The sequence below is a fragment of the Microcebus murinus genome, chromosome 1, assembly GCF_040939455.1.
Source record: "Microcebus murinus isolate Inina chromosome 1, M.murinus_Inina_mat1.0, whole genome shotgun sequence".
NCBI lineage: Eukaryota > Metazoa > Chordata > Mammalia > Primates > Cheirogaleidae > Microcebus > Microcebus murinus.
Window position 1 is genome coordinate 52,585,213 of NC_134104.1, and position 20,572 is coordinate 52,605,784.

The 20,572-nt window shown below is 41.4% G+C and overlaps 1 protein-coding gene across 1 annotated transcript in view; it reads right to left on the minus strand.

Annotated features, from left to right (window-relative positions):
- Nucleotides 1-552: 552 nt before the first annotated feature.
- Nucleotides 553-20,572, minus strand: part of MYH15 (myosin heavy chain 15) — a 173,324-nt gene continuing 153,304 nt past the window's right edge. The window contains 9 exon segments of the mRNA XM_012777219.2: nt 553-738; nt 1,790-1,924; nt 2,851-2,900; nt 2,903-2,945; nt 9,747-9,851; nt 12,647-12,817; nt 14,901-15,026; nt 18,803-19,003; nt 19,246-19,438. Of these exon segments, the coding sequence (XP_012632673.2) occupies nt 553-738; nt 1,790-1,924; nt 2,851-2,900; nt 2,903-2,945; nt 9,747-9,851; nt 12,647-12,817; nt 14,901-15,026; nt 18,803-19,003; nt 19,246-19,438 (1,210 nt within the window).

Consider the following 20,572-nt stretch of genomic DNA (forward strand, 5'->3'; position numbering starts at 1 on the left):
CCTAAGTTTTTTGTTATGGACCAGTACTTTCCTTATACTTCTTCAGCTGTTGTCCTTTAAAAGCAGGGACTGCTTATTCTTCTTGAACCTAAAAAACAGAATGTCAGTGTATCCTGTGAAATTCCTGCAAGGTTCACCAGAGGAACACATGCCCAGAATCAAGCTGAGGCCTTTCCAGAGGTGAGCCAGCCTTAGCCAACTCTTCATTAACTTCAAAGGGAGGCAGGGAATTGAGGCAATTATCTGCATTATAGAAAGCAGACACCAGTAATTCACCCCAAGGGCATGCTTGGTCACTCTCAATTTTCTGCCTGCCTTTCCTTGCCAGTGAAGGCAACGCCCTCCTCAGCCGACCCCATGAGGGAAAAGATTCTGCAGCCACATCACCAGTTTGCTCCACATCCTGGACACAGAATTCTATGAGAAAACATTTTTCTTGCACTTATGACAGTTAAAGGATTTTCAGGCTTTTTCTTTTCTGTGAATAGGAAACAATTAGTCACTGCACTGCCAAGGAAGGTTTTCCTATTCCTCTCAAAAGCAATTTCTGCTTCACTGGCTGTCGTCTTTGTTGGAAATAACTGTGACAAAGTCGAATGCATGGCATCTGTTTGGGAGGCCCTTGACCTCCTGCAGCTGAGAGCAATTGCAGCACATGGGCAGCACCTCCCTAAACAAATCATCATATGGGTTGCTGGCAGGCTCTGCACGGAAGACCCTAAATCCAGCGCCGTAACACTGCTCCAATTGAGGCCAGAGGTCAAACCATTTAACTGGACCTCTCCATAGGGGACTTATCCTTGAGACAGCTATTCAGTCGTCAGTAAGAAACTTCTGGAGTCTGCTGATGATTCATGCTTCTCATATCGAACATTTTTAGATCTAAATATGACCAACTTTTAGTCTCTCCTTCAAAAGAATTCTTTTTCACCTCCCTTATTTTACACGTATTACTGGCAATGCCACCAACTTGCAGGGTTACTAGTAATTCATTTATAATAAGAAAGAGGGACAGGCATGGACCAAGTTTTTAAAAATGAAATGATGGCGCCTTTCTGTGCGAGGTACTATGTTCAGTGCTAATATCACATTATGTAATCTCCTTTAACTCCTTTCTGCTAAAGCCAGACCTCATTAAAAAACTGTTCCTGGGAAAATATCAATAAGGAAGCTGAGGCTACCCTGACCCTGCCAAACATTCAGTTCAGTGTTCTTTGTCACTCTATCAGTTTACTAGTAAAATTAGGGCAGTGGCCTCTACCATTGGATTAGAATGGCGGTTTCACAGGCCACCGACATAGAAAGATCTTTTCTCTGTGTTTTAGGACAAAATCAGAAATATAAAACAGGATTCTTGTGTTTGTTTTCCTTCACTGCCCCTGTTTTAAATCTTTCCTTTTGGTCTCCTTATTAACACAGTACAAAGTCACATACGTGTCTACCATGGAAAAAGTTCACTAAGAATTTCAAGCAGATCCACCTGTGCTTTTTAAAATCATCTTTGCTCTATGGACTCGATTATTTTACACAAATGAGTCAAGGTCCCAGAGCCTGCTAGTTAGCATGGAATTAAGCATTTGAGAAGTATAAACAATGTATATCCCACTCAAACACTTAATATTTCATTCTATCTGGAAAAATACAGTAAATATGGGAAGATTTTATTGGAACTTTTTGTCATTTTTTAAAAGCTTTTAAAGAGAAAAATGTCTTGTTATATTGGTCTATGCAATGACATGAGCCCTAAACAAACATGATTTAAGAGAACAGAATTAAATATATGCCATACCTTTTTCCCAAACTCTTTTGCTTTAATCTTGAGTTTATTGACTTGAGATTCTGCCACCTCTGCCCTTTCCTTCACTTTGTTCAACTCATGTTGCTGCTGCTTATACTTGGAAAGATATTGATTGGCTTGTGCTTCCTATAAAAAAAAAAAACTCTGTGCCTATGTAGTCAATTTTTTCTGCTTTGAGAGGAGAAAGTTGAAAAATGTGAAAGGAATCTAAAGTTCTGAGTATTGAATGGAATATCATATTTTGATATGATATATAGGGATTCAGATTTTCTAGCAGACACAAGATCCATTTTTATAACTTTTGTTCCCTGGAAATTCAGAACCTAGTCAACACTTTTCATCAACTGCATGTAGTATAGCATTCACTGACTTGGATATGATAAAATTACCACAGTTGTTTGCTTTGTAGCCAGTTTAACATCCTATTCTACCTCTTGGTAGAAGAGACTTGTCTTTCAAGTTATATGGGTCAGCAGGTAATTATCAGATATAGCAGTGTTTTAGCCTAAATCATTTAAATAATCATTTTGAAAGCCCTCAAGAGATATTATTAGGGATAAACCAATATATATTATGGCACTTAATTACATTCCATGTAGCTATAGATATAAACATAGGGAAGGCAAGTACATTTCAAGTGATGTGGTTTTGTCCACAACCATGTCCAGGATCATCAAGAAAAGATACTGTGAACTGTGTTTATGTTCAACTGAGGTTTGGGGGTGAGGGAGGCCCCAGAGTAACTACTCTGCCAAAAATGTGCCATCCCTACATAACACCCTGTTCTTACTTGGCTAGTTTCATGGAGTGCACATGTTTGGGTGTCACCATGAGGTCAAAGGAGAGAGTGCCCTGGCTTCCTAGAGGGAAAAGCAGCACACATTCTTACCATGGGCGATAACCGTAACTTGAGAAAAACCAGAGAATGATCAGACTCTAAGCCAAGCAGGTCCTGTCCAACAACCTGCTCACCTAGTACAGGACCACATATCTCCGTTAATCAAAACTAATGCTGGGAAATCCATGAGGCTGCAACTGCCCCAGGCACTTACTGCAGCCTCGACTTGCTGCTTGTAGCTTTGCACTTTCAGCTGAAGTTTTCCATCAGAGTCTGCATCCTGCTCAGGTTCTTCTTGTCTTCCTCAGCCTGAAATGCATAGGTATATGTGTGAAGAGGGTTGGAGGATCCAGCAGTCTCCGCCGGGGGTAGCTTCATGTGAGGAAATAAAGATTAGAAAACTTTGTTAAACATCATCCAAAAGTTGTGATTTGCAAAATGGTTTAATTCTGCTTGTCCCAAGAAATTAATAAACAGAACTCTAAGGACTAGGAGAGTCATTTCTCCTGATCCACCACAGCCCCCCACCGGCCTTTGCTGAAATGGAAGTTAAAGCCCTTAGGTTTGGTTTGGTCTTCAGCTTTTCTATGCCAATCAAGCCATGCCTGCCTGGGGTTTTTCAGTAGGAATGAAGTAGATTATTATAAAAGCCGCATATGTAAAACTGAAGACCAATCACCTGACAATCAAAACAACTTTTCTCTTGAACTTTCTAACTGACTTTTCGCTCTGGGTACTGGAACTATAGGAAAGGCCAGTTTTCTGCAATTCTGGTGTGGGCATCCTCAGACATAGCTGTGGGGACTGCAGTGCATCCATGCCCATAGCTTCAGTCACAATCAGGCTCAGGATGGAGAAGGGAAATCTCGGGGGACAATGTGTCTCAGCAGTGCTCTGTGGAGCTTTGATATCCTGAGGAAGGAAGGAAGAGGGGAGCAGATAGTAGGGCTCCGCATTCCCCATATTCCCTTGACTGGAGCATATCCACTTTGGAGCTGTTGAACTTCCCAAAGGAAGACTATATCTCCATCTGTTGAGGGTTGAGAAACTGATTTGATCAAGAAAAACCTACCCCTGCTGCATAAACTTTTTTACTTGTTCCATTTTACCTATTCCATCAAGTGTCACCTCCTTGGGCAGCATCCATGGTCCCTCCCACCCCCGCCACTTAGCTTTCATTGCCCCTCACAAACCTTCCACTCCAACCAGGCTTGCAGTCCCCTCTGTCCCCACAGCTCCCCGCCTTACTCCATCCTCCCTAGCTCTGGCCAAGCTGTTGCCATCCCCTGGAATGCCCCACCCCCACTCTAAAATACAATCTGACAGATCATTAATTACCACATTCAAAGAATGAATGCATAGGAAACCACCTGGCTGGGGAACTGACACAAGTCTATGTTTTAAATAGAATCCCTTTTCTGCTCTCACCTGCCTATTCCTCTACCTCTCGGGTTTATGAAATTTGAAAATTCACAGCATTATGTGTTTAAATTCTAAAATCTACACAGGTTTTGCTGCAGATAAGCAACTTGTTGAGGGGAGGGCAGTGGTAAAGGAGGCCACACAGAAGAAAACTGAGAAAAGCTAGAAGTGGTTGCCAACATTAACAATGTTCTTCCCACTTGGGGAGGCAAAACTGTTGATGTTAAGCCTAGGTCCACATCTCAGCTCTGAGGCTTTAAGTAACTGTGGGGCCTATGGTTGTGCATCACAGATTTCCCTTTAAGAAAAGAACTTGCCATTTAGCTGTGAGAAGGGAAGTTCCCTGACAACCTCCAACAGCAGTGCCTTTGGGTCCTGCTATCGCATTGGTCCTCAGGCCACACACTTCCAAGGCAGCCCCCAGCCACTAACTGGGCACAGCGGAGTAACGAGTGTCTCACCATGTCTTCCCAACAGTGGACTCCTTTTTGGGCAATCTTTTTGGTAACTTGCTCAGAGCTGCATTGCAGTCTGAGGCTTTTTCCATCCAATCCTGCTTTCTCAGGCTTTCCTTTTGCATCTCTGCCTGATCCTGTTTTGCTCTCACCTTCAATATTCACAGGTGTTACCACCAGTAAATCTCCTGTACTTCTAATTCCACCCTGGCATCTGGTTTCTGGAAAACCCACCCAGCACAACAACTTAACCAAATTTTGTTTCTTTATCTCTAAAAATGAAGATATTATATTCTTGACTAGATTTGAAATAATTAAATAATATCTACACCCAGATTCCAGAATATAAGAGGCAGTTTAAGATAAAACAGAGCAGGTAGGAGGATAATACAGAGCAAGATGGCAGAATAGAAAACTCCAGTGATCATCCCTCCCTGCAAACACCTACTTCAACAACTATCCACACAAGCAAGCACCTTCAGAAGAACCAAAAATCAACTCACCAAGGTTTTGCCACTAGGAGTCTGCAAAAGTAATAGCATGACTGGGCTTGGGACACCCCCAATGCTGATATGACTGTAATGACCAGATACTTAGACCATAACACTCAATTCCCTTTGAGTATCCGGAAAGTCTTCTTAAGAAGGACGGACTCAACAAGCCCAGACTGTGAAAATTAAAATACTTACCTAACTCCTCAGTGCTCACACATGGACAAATATCCACAAGCATCAAGAACATCCAGGAAGACATGACCTCACCAAACAAACTAAATAAGGTATTAGTGACCAATCCCAAAGTGATGGATATATGTGACCTTTCAGACAAAGAATTCAAAATAGCTGTCCTGAAGATCAACAAACTTCAAGACAACACAAAGAAGGAATTCAGAAGCTTATCAGATAAATTTAACAAAGAGACTGAAATAATTTTTTTTAAAAAAGCAAAAATTCTAGAGCTTAAGAATTGATTGACAAACTGAGAAATGCATCAGAGTCTCTCAACAACAGAACTGACCAATCACAAGAGAGAATTAGTGAGCTTGAAGACAGGCTATTTGAAAATATACGGTCAGAAGAGAAAAAAGAGAAAAGAATAAATAAGAATGAGGCATGCGTACAAGATCTATTATAGAAAACAGTCTCAAAAGAGCAAATCTAAGAGTTACTGGCCTTAAAAAAGGAGGGAGAGAGAGATTGGGGTAGAACGTTTATTTAAATAAATAATAACAGAGAATTTTCTAAGCCTACAGAAAGATATCAATATTTAGGTACAAGAAGGTCATAGAACACCAAGCAGATTTAACCCTAAACAAGGCTTCCTCAAGGCATTTAATAAGCTCCCAAAGGACATATATTTTTTTAAAAAAAAGGTCCTAAGCAATATAAAAGAAAAAAAACAACACATAAAAGAGCTCTGATACATTTGGCAGCAGACTTCTCAGTGGAAACCACACAGGCCAGAGGAAAGTGGCATGAAGGGAAAAAACCCAAACCCTAAAATACTATATCCTGTAAAAAGTATCCTTCAAACTTGAAGGAGAAACAAAGACTTTCCCAGATAAACAAAAGCTGAGGCATTTCATCAACACCAGACCTGTCCTACAAGAAATGCTAAAAGGAGTTCTTCAACCTGACAGAAAAGGACATTAATGAACAATAACAAATCTTCTGAAGATATACAACTCACTGTAAGAGTAAGGACACAAATACAGAATACTCTATTGCTATAATTGTGCATGAACCACTTATATCTGGAATAGGAAGAGTAAAATATTAACCTATCAAAAATAACTACAATAATTTTTTTCAAATAACATAGTATAAAAAGATATGGATAGAAACAACAAAAAGTTAAAAAGCTGGGGGATATAGTTACAGGGTAGAATTTCTGTTAGATTTCTCTTTGCTTGTTTATTTGTTTGGTTGTAAGCAGAGTTGTCATGTGTTTAAAATAATTGGTGACAAAATGTTATTTATAAGCCTCATGGTATCCTCAAATAAAAAAACCTACAACAGACCCACAAAAACAAAAATTGAGAAATTAAACCACACTACTAGAGAATACTGCCTTTAACATAGGAAGACAGGAAGGAAGGAAGGGAGGATCACAAAACAAGGGGAAATCAAACAACATGTCAGTAGTAGGTCTTTACCTATCAATAATAACATTGAATGTGAGTGGACTAAACTCTCCAATCAAAAGACAGAGTGGCTGAATGGATGAAAAAAAAAGAGCCAACTATATATTGTCTGCAAGAAACACATTTCACCTATAAAGACACATATAGACTGAAAATAAAGAGATGGAAAAAGATATTCCATTGAAATGGAAACCAAAAAAGAGCAGGAATAGCTATACTTCTTTCAGATAAAACAGATTTCAGGCAAAAACTGTAAAAAGAGACAAAGAAGGTCATTATATAAATATAAGACCTAAAACTGCTAAAAGACAACATTGGTGAAATGCCTCAGGACACTGGTCTGGGCAAGGACTTTTTGAGTCATACCCCCAAAGCACAGACAACCACAGCAAAATTGGACAAATGGGATCATATCAAGCTGAAAAGCTTCTGCACAGTAAAAAAAAAAAATTAAAAAAAAATAACCAACAATAGACAATCCACAGAATGGGAGAAAATATTTACAAATTACCCATCTAACAAGGGATTAAAAGCTAGAATATATCAGGAACTCTAACAACTTGATAGGAAACAAACAAATAATCAAGTTAAAAATGGGCAAAAGATCTGAATAGACATTTCTCAAAAGAAGACATACAGATAGCCAACAGGTTTATGAAAAAATGCTCAACATCATTAGTCATCAGCAAAATGCCAGTCAAAACTGCAATGGGGCAGAGAGTAGAATGACAGTTACCAGAGGCTGGGAAGGGTAGTGGAGAGAGGAATAAAGTGCAGATGCCTAATGGGTGCAAAAATATACTTAGATGGTTAGATACAATGAACAATATTTGATAGCACAACAAAGTGACTATAACCAACAGTAAGTTAGGGTATACTTTAAAATAAATATAATAAAAGAGTAGAGTTGGAATGTTCCTAACACAAAGAAATGTTAAATGCCTGAGGTGATGGAAACCCCAATTACCCTGGTTTAAATCACATTGTATGTCTGTATCAAAATATCACATGTACCCTATAAAGATATACAACTATTATGTACCCATAATAAATTAAGAAAAAAACACAGAAGGTGGGAGAAGAGTAGGGGACAGAGTAAATATCTTGACATTTTGTAACAATTAAAAGTTCCTAATCTTATGTCTTGCTTTATAGAACATTTTTCTAGTCACTGGAGAAAGAAAATAGGATGAGTTTCCAAATGTTAGAGGAACACAAAGAAGATAAATGCTCAGTGGGGACCAGTCATAGAACTGCTGTGGAGTGAGGTCACACTTGATTCCTTTCCCAGAGGATTTTTTCTAGGAAAATAAAATTATGTCTTTTTCAAAATGATATTTTCAATTGGCACCTATGAATGGGCTATCACCAAATACCCTGCCTCATAATTCTGATGGTTATTTTGGTTACTGAATTGAGTCAACATTGACCGTGAATATTTCAAAACCAAGTATTTATATCAAGAAATGTGGAAAGCCCTCTAATATGTCTTTAACTTACAGAGTCTAGCCTGACACTTTCCATAAAGTGGGACCTCAATAGATATTATCTGATTTGATGGCAGAAAATCATTGCATAACTGAATAGACCTGCTCTATGCATTATGCAGACACGTAGAAGAAATTAAGAAATGCACCTCCATAGTAGTACACAAGAAACACTAGACTATTGCAATGAAGCAAAAATAAGATGTAGTAGAAAAAGAATGCATTCCTTGGAACAATGAAAACCAAAAGAGTATAACTTTGGTGTTATATTCTACAGTGAACATATTTACAGAAAACAATAAGAATAATTGATGGAAAAATAAAAAGAAGAAAACCCCAGGCATATTAACAAGCAGCATTTCAGTCAATCAACACGGGTGGCTTCCCCACCCTTCTTAAAAGAAGAGTAGAATAGCAACCTTTCATTTTCCCAAGGTTTTTACTTACTTAGCCACACATACTCTGGGCTCACTCCTCAGTGACTTTGATATACCCAGCACGATCTAAAGAAGTGTCAGACTAACTCATCTTAGAAAAAGAACCACTTAGTAATAAAAGAGCTGTACAACTAGCTCATTTCATCTTAATTAGCCTAAGATGATGCTTCTGAAGTGCTCTGCTTTCTTATCAGCACTATCCTTCCTGCTGCAAGGAAGGCAGGCTTTGACATCTCTAACAACTCAGCCTCCAGAACCAGAATCAGGGCTGGCAGATCTTGCATTAGTACTGTCAAAGGAGCTGTAAAAACGGGTGCCTAAAATCAGTTTGCATTTTCATTGAAATAAGCTATCGTGTGCAGTGTGAGGGGTCTGGAAAGGGCCTTTTGGCATCTGAGTTCACCAACTAAAGTATGCGCACCTACTGTGTGCAGGGAGGATGCTACACCCTAGGGGGAGAACCATACAGTGCCCTTGTTATCAGAGAATCGATGTCTACTGCATTAGAAAGAAAAGGGGAGGAAGTGAAAATGTAGATGAAGGATTACACTTTGGAAATGCATTAGTTACTTGTAGGAAGTCTGCCCACCTCTTCAATTATTTGCTTGGGACCAATGTTATTCAACAAGTTAGATCCAGAAAGCCACAGAGAGGCCTCTCTAGTCTATGCGCTTTACACCCGGCACCAACAACAGAATCCTCAGTGGCCTTGAGTGTTTGTGCAACCAGAAAATAGGAGTGGAAATGTTCCCAGCTCCAATTTAGTCAGTGTCCCACAGAACCTGCCGGCTGGATAGCTACGCCACCGAGCCTCTGCCAGTCACTTCATTTGCATGTTGTTCTCGCTCAGCCTCTCACAGGAAGGCATCTTTTTGAAAGTGCTGCAAACACTACCGTGTGAAAAAATATGGCTGGTATAAATAGCTTTTCACTTCTAATTGCAACTTGCCACTCACATTTTGTTTCCTGAGAGCTCTGAAAAAAGACAGACCCAAGCCAATAATAGCACAGGAGCCCTGGGAGGGTGAGTCAGTGTCTACTGCTGAGGAAGAACAAAGATGGAGGGAGAACTGCAGGAGTCCCAGAAGGCCATTTCAAGCTTGAAGGAGCACGTTTCTGCAGGGGAGAGCCCGGCCAGCCACACAGGTAATGGTCTCCTGGTGTACCTGGTAGGTCAGCTCTCTGACGCATCACTCAAGTCTGCCGGCTCCCCTCTGCGTCTCTGCATTGTGACGAATTTCACCCTCCAGTTCACCTTCCAATTCACGAACCTGCAACCAAACCACAACCTCAGACCACACGCTGGCGGCAAGGCTGGCATTATGTTCGCCAATCGGCACGATTGTTTGAAATAGAGTGAAAATTAATAGTCGAGGGAGGATGCGCCCACTTTCTTTCTGGTAGTGATTAAACAGGGCAACCCCTCTGGGGAAACTTCCTAGCTAAAAGCAAGTTAGTTAAACTATGTGAGTTCATAAAAGGACTGTTTAGACTCCGAGGGACTTGAAAGGCTAATTCATGCAGAGGTGATAAGCTTCTCTTCCTAGATTACAAAATCACACCCACACGTGTGTATGGACGAGTGCATGGAAGTAGAGAGTAAGCTATACGTAGCAGACTCTACAGATGCAGCCAACATACTACCTAGATCTTAAGCTTCTTTCTCCACATTCAGCTCTAACTCTCTAAAGAAATCAGATCCTATGTCTGTCACACGTATGTCACACACAGCCCTCTGGCCCTGCTTTGTGGGAAAGCCATAGTACGGATGAACCGCCTGCAGCCTTATAGAGTTACACAACAAGGTTAACATAACATTCGTTCCACAAAGACGCCTACTACACACACAGCCCAGTGCCAGGGATATAGTGGAGAACAAAACAGACAAAAATCTCTTCCCTGTGTAAGCATACATTCTCAGGGGAAGCAGACAGACAAAACAAAGTAAACTACAGAGTATGTTTGATGATGACAAGTGCCATGGAAAAAAATAAGGCAGAAATGGTGGCGGGGAGATGACAGGGGCAGGGTGCTGGCCTGGGGGAGCTCTTGCCCAGATATCCAAGCCTCTTTCCTTGCCTTCTCCTTAACTCCAATGCCACCTTCTCCAGGAGGCCTCCCTGACCCCCTTTGAAAAATAGAGAAGCCCAGCCAGTGCTCTGAGGCCTGAGTCTGCCTGGAAGTCTGCCCCCACCTCCAGTTCCCCTCCTTTCCCCCCACCACTGCGGCCATTTTGCTCTCATGTTCTTCCTCAGAGAGGCGCAGCTGGGAGGGAGGGGGACAGGCGTGTGAATTTCTTTGGATGAAGCCCATTAAAACAAGATCCTCTGGACGCCTCTCACACAGGAACTTAACACATAGTTCTATCTGTTGGGATGTAAGAGAACAGAGGCCCCTCTACTTTTTAATGGACTTGTTGAGGTTTTCTGGCTTCTTTTGAAAAAGTGATTAAGGAAAAACTGCTTTACTAAAGCAAATCGGAGATATCATCTAATTTTACCTGTAAATACTACTTTATGTAATTCTAACAGATAACAATGATATTATGAAGTTTTTAAGAAAATTAACTGTAATTCTTTAGTAACTTTGATATTCAGGTGTTCTTTGCTAGTGAGTTATCATCGGTTCTGGGCCGTAACTGTGGACAAAGAGCAAGTGGAAATAAAATTCTACACTGTTATATTTGAGTTGGAAAAAGCAGTATTATTCATGTATTTTTTAAAGGGGAAAATGTACAAGCTCTTTGATTTTATATATTCTTTCTCTTATACTGAAAATCATGGTTTGTATGTTGTTGGATAAATAACTATATTGTTCTTATTAGTAGTGACAATAAAATATTTTAAAACTATAAATGCAGTTTGCTTGTTTTGCCATTTTGTTTTTATCCTTATATGTCCCATGAGTGATGTGCAGACAAAACACTATGTTTAAAAACCACTGAGAATAACTCTTCTTTGTGTATGTTTTATGCCCCCAACTTGATATATTATTAGCTTTATTTGCTTCCACTGATGTTAAAATTTGAGTAACTGCTGAGTTTTCTTTGACTTGTTCCTAAATTATGAAGCATGTAAATGATTTACATGACTTTACAGTCAAAACAACTAAGCAAGGTGCATTCAAAAGGTCTAACTTTAACCTGTATTCTTCTCCTATGGATAATGATTTTTATTGTTTTTCATTTGTCTTGTCACCATTTCATTTTGAAAATTTAAGCAAATATGTACATATCTTCATATTGTCCCCATTTCTTGAATAAAATTGGTATATACTCCCCACATTGCCTTCACTTTTTGTCATCATTATACCACTAGGTGTGATCTCCAGGAGATAGTCTAAAATTCTTCCCCATTCCTTTTTAATCAGCATAACTATATGGATGTATCAGAAATGTACATTGGTATTCCATTGCATGAATGTACCATAAAGTGCAGAGGTGATATCTTACTTTTCAGGGGCCCTTTTGATCAGATTCCAGTTGAATATTCTCTCCATTCTTGTAGAATTTATCAAATGCCCTGGTGCATAGTCTTTGAAATTGATTCAACAATTTGAAAAATCTTACTTTCAAGATGGGTTACTGTTTGTTCTTAAGCTCCCTGAAGGCAGGTACTACATCATTTCTGTCAGCCCTTACTATATCTTCACTGAGTCCCTCTTGATCATTGATTTAGTTGTTTTCCTCTCCTTTCTCCGGCTGTCAAAAAGTGAGCATTCTCTGCCAAAGAAATAACAAGAGTAAGGCACAGAAGCAAGACTACAAAGGTGTGTTTGGAAACAGCAGGTAGCCCTGGCATGCAGAGCCTAGAGCTGGTGCAGTGAGTGGGAAGAGAACCATTTCCACTTAGCAGTAAGAGGGAAGGTTGATTTCACAGTCCAAAGAAAGTCCTCTTGGGTGGCGCAAAGCCAGGCAAGAACATATGCATATATTGAGACCTGGCACTCCTAAAGAACTGAAAGTATTAAAAACGAAAGTGATGAAGGATGTGGGGAACATCTGGAGTGACATTCCAGGACAACGAGGCCTTGAACAGCCCTCATGATTACCCAGGCAAACTCCTACACTGGATTCTAGTTTCTGGATTTGCTTTCTACTCCCCATCAGGGCGGTGTGCTCTGCTTCTTCCAGCCTTTTTTGCAAGTCTTTAATTGTCTGCTCCCTATTCTTTTCTATCCTCTCCAAGTGGGCATTGGTGTCTTGCTGCTTCTTCAGTTCTTCTGACAAGTTTGCTGCCTAGAAAAAAAGGAAAGGGATTGATACCCATGATCTTCAGTTCCTGGTCTGACTGGATGCCATGCCTGGACTCTGTATATTTAATTTCTTTGCACTGTCACCTCCCTAGACTCTATCACCCTCGAGATTGTTAACAATAAGGCAATAGAGATAGCAGCAGGTACAGAAGAGACTGGAGTGAGGAGTGGTGGAAGCAGACCGAAGATGGAGCACTGTATGAACATTATTACACAACACCTGCAATGAAAGATGACCAACTGTCATCTTTTGGGTTTCCGGCTTTTAATTGAATAAAGCTCCGGGACATGATTTATTATGGAATAAAGTAACCAGTGTCACATGATGCACCAGAAAAGGTGTGGAGGAGTGCCTACAAAAATCATTTTCACATCTCACTTCCATAATTCTGTGATTCACTACGCAAACAAGTTTAGGCTCCAGGAATTTGGCAGTAACAGATGCTCTCACTGCCAATACTCTGGCATGAGGAAGGTTAATTGTGAAGCCTGCTCTTGGCTTTAGCTGTGTGTACAGGGGCTCAGTTTCTCAATGCAATCATTAAGAACTGTTTCGTGAATCTCTAGGTGCACTTAATGTAAGAACATGGCCCTCCCAGCCAAAGCTTTTCTGTCTATCAAGTTACCAACCATCTGCAGAATTTAAGTGTGAGACTTCTGTACAGATGGTGAGGGCAAAGAATGAATTACATTCTTCTATGTAGGGTTGGGACTCAGAGCTAAACTATTGGAGAACTGGAAGGTAGAGGGAAGAGGTGATGAGTTTACTTTTCAACATTGTCAAGACAATCTTATCATGGCAGGATTAAGCAGACAGCATCTTCATAATGTGTGACTGCACAGATTTACCAAGCAGGAGCAGCAGCTCTTTTTATTTCTTTCTACCTATGTGGATTTTCATAATTGTTACACATATTACTTTTCACCTTGGCCAAACATCTTCAAGCTTTCACACACCTTATTTTCATCAGAGGGCAGGAGTATCTGCCTTGACACAAAATGGCTGAGTGATGAGCACACTTCCCCCTTCTTAAAGGGGGGCTGGATTCTATAATCACTTGGTGGCTGAGATTTGGTGTTCAGTTCCCTAAGTGCTAAATCACTTGAGCAACTATAGACACAAGCTCCTCTCCTGAGTTTTAAAATGACTAATGCAAAATCTAATTGAATGTCCTGCCTGCCCAGCTCCCATACTCTTTTTAGCAGGGGGATCAACTTCCCTTCACACAGCAGGGTCAGGGTGACTATAGTGGTTGTGCAATTGATGGGCTGCACAAAAGACCATGATGGGGAAGGAGTGAGCGAAGACTGAACCAAGCCTATACCCCACTCAGCAAGCTCTGGGACATGCAAAGCTGGACCTTCCACACAGAAACCTCCCCCTCCACTGATATTTTTCTCTCCATGGTACATTCTGCTTACCATGCCCTTTGAGAGAAGTGCTGCATCTGCTCACAGGGGATACCTAGAGGGTGGCCTTTTTCTAGTTCCCACAGAGGCACATCAAGGCTGGCAGCCAATGCTGAGCTTAGTGTCATTTAGGAAAAGCATTACCATCAACAACTTTAAATTTGCCAATAAAGAACGTATGAAACCAGCCCTGAAACCCTTCTTTACCATTCTGATTTGCTACTCAAGCAGTAGTATGGGTTGTAAAAATAAGTGAATTAAGCATTCTTTCCAGATCATGGCCATAAAACCATTATAGATCCTAGGAAAATAGCTATTTGTAAAGAAACACAGAAAGAATTGTTTCTAGACACTAGATATATTGATTCACAAATGGAAAGTGGCTTAACTGGAACAAAAGGAGACTCCTGCTTTCATTAGGCTCTGCTTATAAGCAATCCAACTGCTCCTTTTCATCGCCAGGGTAGGTTCAAGGGAGGAACTAATTGGCCTAATTTTTCACGATGAGAGCAAGGAGGCAGAGGGGTCAGCTCATCTCCTCCTGGTCGCATGGGCAGTCGATGGAATACTTTTTGGCTGCAGATTTGCCCTGGCCCTTGGCTACTGGCCCAGTGAACTCTGGAAGATAGGACTGAGTAGGCAGTCAATGGACTCACCTCAGTGGCCGCCTTCTCAGCCTTCTCTCCTGCACTTTGACACCCGTGCACCGCCTCTTCTGCTTCATTCTGCATCTGGGCAACATCAGCCTCCGGGCTCTTCCTCTGGCTGAGGAGGCTTGTGCTCTAAGGAAAAGCAGCATCCAACTGTTAGGCAAGTTGCAACCAGCAACACAAATACAAGCGGTTCTGTTCAGGACATGCGATGAAAGCCAGCTTGGGCCAGGAGCCAGTTTTAGCATAATTAGCCAGATTCACTTACGCAGTTCAACCCCAAGAGGCTTCTGCCATCAAAGACAACTGGAATGGAAGGGACTTCACCCATTAGAGGTTCAGGACTAAAAAGATGGCAACCTGAATCAGAAAGGAGAAAATGGATAACCCATAAGCCCCAAACATGTGTTTGGTTTTCAACTTGTTGAGGACTACATGTTTCTGCCTTTTGCTCTTTGATATGGTAGAAACAAGTGTTCCAGAGCCTAAGTAAGGGTCAACTCAGACATTTGGGGAGCAGATAAAAATCACAGTTTTCAGCATGCAGTTCCAGGAAGAAAAAAAAAAAATCCTCCTTTTTTCTCCCTCCCTCCTTATCTCACTTTGCAGTGAGGAGGTGGGAAAAGTAGTGCAGAATAAGCTCATCCCCTAGCCCTTAGGAGCCCTATTACAATGGAGGATTCTTTGTGTTTTGTGGTTGGTGCTGCCCTAATTCTTTCCTTCCTGAGCGTGACACTAGAGGCCAAAGCTCCTTTTGCTGCTATTTGGTCTGTGTTTGAAGCACAGCTTCTCTGAGGGTGTGAAGCCTTAGCGTACAGAGCATATATGAAAGGCATGGGCTTTCTATTTTTTATTTCTTCTTTCACTTTATCCTTTTCACATTCACTTTCCTCTAGCTAGGGCCTCTCCCAATGGCAGGATGGAGCTTCAGAAATAGAAAGCTATTCCAGCCTCACAGGTTCTACCCCGCTTCCTCTGTGGCGTGCAGCACCTTCATCAAGACTGCCATCCTCTGTCCTTATGGGGAACCGGGCCCTGTGCAGCCCGGCCTTTCCACTGCATGGCCTGGGGGTGGGGGTTGAAATAAGTGTATTTTCCTAGAGTGTTTTTTGGATGCTCATTGTGCGTAATTCTATAGAAATTCTTTGTAAAGGTTGGTACAAGTGCTGATTTGCTTGTACATAGAATCACTTAAAATTTGCTAAGGGAGAGAATGGTTAAAGTCTTTGCAAGCTGAATGACTCTCTAATTGGTTCTTTTTTTAGGAGACAGGAGGTTAGAGGGTATTTTGCAGGAGGGTAATCTAGATTGTCACAGCTCAGGTTTGAAAAAGGGCACATGTGATCAATCCAGGATAAGTTTAGCCTCCTATCTTTGTTCTAAGCTAGAGGTCTAGAAATACAGGAAGTAGCTACCAAAGTACCACAAAAGGCTCATTATGTTTTGATTGATAACATCCTAATAATTTTCAAGGTGCCCCAGCATGGTTTACGTCAGTGAGCAGTTCTTCTGAGCAATATACCACCACCTAGACCAGCGCTGGTCCAAGGCTAGTCCCTGGGCCAGCAGCAGCACCTGAGAACTTGTTCACTTCCTGGGTCCCACTGCAGAGCTTCTGATTCAGTAGGTCTAGGGTGAAATCTGAGAATCAGCACTTTTGCGCTAGTGATTCTTACATGTATACCTAAAGCTTCAGAAACTCTGCCCTAGAGACCATATCTCTACTGCCTAATTTTCCCTTCCCCACCCCAAATCCTTTCTTCTCTATGCCTGCTTTTTGTCTGGTTGATGTCCTCCTCTCTCTCTAGGCTAGTGGTTTTTTCATTATATTGGGACCAACTGGTACATTTTTAGTAATAATATGCGTGGCAAATGATTTGTTATTAATAGCTATTAAGTACTGCAATGGATGATTTACTTTTTTAAAAATTCAATATTCCACTTTATAAGAATCCAACTCATTATATTTAGATAAGCTTTCTTGAGAAAGAAAGTGTTGAAGCCTGCTGGGAATTATGCATAACCTACACTATTTTTCTGTGCCACATGGTACCCAAATGGGATTGTTTCATGCACACGAACATAAAAGTCAAACTGTAGGCACAAATGCACTGCAATGCATTTCAGTAGGAACATTTCTGGTTTATATTAATAATTCCTTTTATCCAGTATTTTTCAGTGGGGACACAACTGACATTCCGAAAAGGGCAATTCTTTTGGAATACCCTGTACCTTGAAGGAGTTTTGGCATTTCTGGACCCTGCCCAGAGGCATTTCTTAGTCATTGTGGCAACCAAAATGACCCCACAGATGTTTCTAATACCCCAGCACACAGCAATTTTGCCCCTAGTTGCTTTAATCCATCCTTCATAACAATCACCAATCACCAGAGTAAACTTTTAACGTGTAATTCTGATAATTTTACTCTCAGAGACTCATAATTCTTGAGTGATCTCCATTAGCTGCAAGATAAAACTCAAACTCCATCTGTCTCAGACTCAAGGTCCCTGGTGACTTGGCTCTACCCATATCTTAACATCATTTCGGCTCAGATCCCCTATTTACCCTATTCTCTAGTATGTGAATTTCCTTTAAAATCCCCAATTCCCTCTTCCCTCTATTCCTCTGCCCTTGACTTTGCTCTCTGCCTGGCCAACTTCCTACATGTCTGTCATCACTTAAATGAAGCATGTTATGGACCTACCTAAGTCTAGGATTGTCAGGGAAGGCTTTCTGTAGGGGTGAGCTTGCTCTATCATTATACTCCTGGCAGTGCACTACAATTATTTACTTATGTCTTCACTTTTTTAGGATGATGGAAACATTTTATATCTATACCACACATACCAGTCCAGGTTCTGGGGGTTGCCTTACAATGCTTATTGCATGACCCATTTACTATAGACATTTTTCCTAGTGACTACAGCTTCTCCTAATTCCATGAGAATGCTGAAGGATCTAAGAATTCTTGCTTTGTGTCACTTACATAACCTTCCATGAGAAGCCAGAGTCCTGACAGCTCATCATATTCGTTAGTAGACACAGAATTGTTAGAGATCTCTTGGCTTCAAGGCAGGAATATTTTTCTTTTTTAATTCTGGGATGCTAGGGGAACATGTGGCTTAGAGAGAGCAAGAGAACCAGGCAAGTGGTCTTGGAACATTAGAGAAGATTCATCCCCCTCTCCCCAGAATCCTGACTGTGAGTGTCCTGACAGCACATCCTTCTACAGAAAGCTTGGTTTTATGTGTTGAATTTTGTTTCCCAGAAAAAAGATATGTTGAAGTCCTGACCCCCAATTTCTCAGAATGTGACATTACTTGGAGATAGAGTCTTATTCTGTTTAAAAAGCAACTAGAAAAAAAGGAAAAGAGGTAATCGGGTGATTAGGGTGTGCCCTAATCCAATATGATTGGTACCTTTATAAAAAGTAGAAATGTGGACAGAGACAGACCCTCACAGAAGGAAGATGCTATGAAGACACACAAGGAGAACTCCATATGAAGGCAGGGATTGGAGTGATGCATCAATCAGCCAGAGATTGCCAGCAAACCACCAGAAGCTAGGAAGACGCAAGGAAAGATTCTCCTACAGCTCTCAGAGATAGCATGGCCATGCTGGCACCTTGACTTCAGACTTAGAGCCTCCAGAACTGTGAGAAAATAAATTTCTGCTGTTTCAAGCCACCCAGTGTGTGGTACCTTGTTACAGCAACCTGAGGGAACTAACTAACTTGGGAACGAATGGAGAGTATGGCCACTGTTCTGCTGCACAGGCTGTCCCCAGGCTTGAGGGACCACACTCAAGACTCAACGTAGCAACCGTGCATGGTCCAAGACTGCCCCAGTGTGGGAACCACTGCCTTCACCCAACAGATCCAGCTAATGGGAAGAGTTCATGGGCCCCACCTGGGTATGTAAAAGAGTGATTCTTTCTGTGGCTTCCAGGAGCTCTTTTGCCAGCCTGCACCCATGCTCCATCTGCTCCTGCGAGGACCTCAGCTTCTCTAGTTCAAACTGAAGAAGAGAGTTGCGCCGCTCAGCCAGAGCCACCTGCTCTTTCAGATCACCATTCAGGTGTGTGCTGTCATCTGGTTGCATCCAAAGCTCCTGGAAGAGAAAATATGGGCCGGGAGCACAGATCCTCCTGAATTCAATGTGGGATGTGCCCCCATGCACACATACTCTGACCGAAGTCCCACCTATTTGAATGCTAGCATGTTCCTGCCCTCTTAAGGGATTAGATTTGTTGTCCTTGCCTTAATGTCTCAACACAATCCGTTGCTTAGTTTGCTTCCATAAGCAGAAGCATTTTCCACCCTTTCCTACCTCATTTTACAGTTTGAAAATACCTTGATTTGAATCTGAAGCTGACCCAGAGATTTGGTTGCCTCTGACACCCTCCGGTTGGCATAGCTCAGCTGGAGTTCCATCCCATTGAGGTCCCCCTCCATCTTACTCTGCAGCTGGGTAGCCTCGATTCTGCTCCTAGTTTCAGAATCCAGATCAGACTACAGGGAGTCAATAGCACACTGCTGTTTCCTCCTAATTTTAGAAAGCAATCAAGGGGGAAAAAAATCATACACCCAAATGAAGAAAATTTACCTGCTATATTCAAAACAGTTTAGAAAACAGGAAAAAATTAAAATCTAGGAAAATTTTAAATCATTAATAAAATGAGTCTAAAAGGCTTTCATTTTAAAAACAGAGAAGGTGAGAAGTTAGTGAGTATATGTCTACCATAATAGACTAAGGTTTCCAGACCAAGTTCCCCAAAGAATCAGGGTAAGTACCAGAATCTTTTCAAGATTTCTGTGGGGCAGCCTTAGTCTTGTCTGAAACCCCCTAAAGAACAGTCTAGGGCAAACTCCTGAGTTTCCTACAGTGGCTCAGGATGCTTTTCCAGACAGCAATACTATTGACACTACTTTCAATGCTGAAATCTCTCTGAACAAAGCAGCAAAGAGTCACCCAGGTTGGAACAAGTCCTGAGATCTAGCAACACTTCTCTCCTGGCGGGGAGACGCAACTCTCCTAGAATAGTGTGGTTATCTTTCTCTAGAAGTTTGAGAGTACACTCAAGGATCAGCTGAGAAAACCAGTTGTGTAATATTGATTTACTTTAAATACTCCTTTGTGAGAACAAAAACCCTGAGCTGAAAAGGTATTTGCAAAGTGACAGAAGGCAGGACAACAGTTGTGTGTTTAGGAAAGCAATTTAGAACATTGGGGGAACTCGTGGCAATTTTCATTTCCCAACCCTTTTGCAGTTAGTTTGGAACCATGTGACTGAATCCTGGTCAATGGTCTGTGGGCAGTAGTGAAGTGTACCATTCCGAGCCTGGCCGATCCAAATTTTAACTTGTGTGATCCTGCACTCTCTTCCCTGTCTCTAGAAATCTGGTGGCCACATATGGAAGGTCATGAAATCCAAAGAGGGAAGGGACCTGGGCTTTTTGATGACTTTGAAAGAATAAAGACACACTCTTCATCCTACCTCACATCAGACCCTATGCACAGACACAGGTAAAAATGAACTCCTATTGTTTTAAGCCACTGAGATTTAGTGCTTGTTGGGACACTTTAACTTGTATAACACATGCCCTGTTAAGCTCACTCTATGAAACAGGGCCCTAGGGCTGAACAGATAAGAGAGAACAGAAGAGGGAAGAGCCTTTC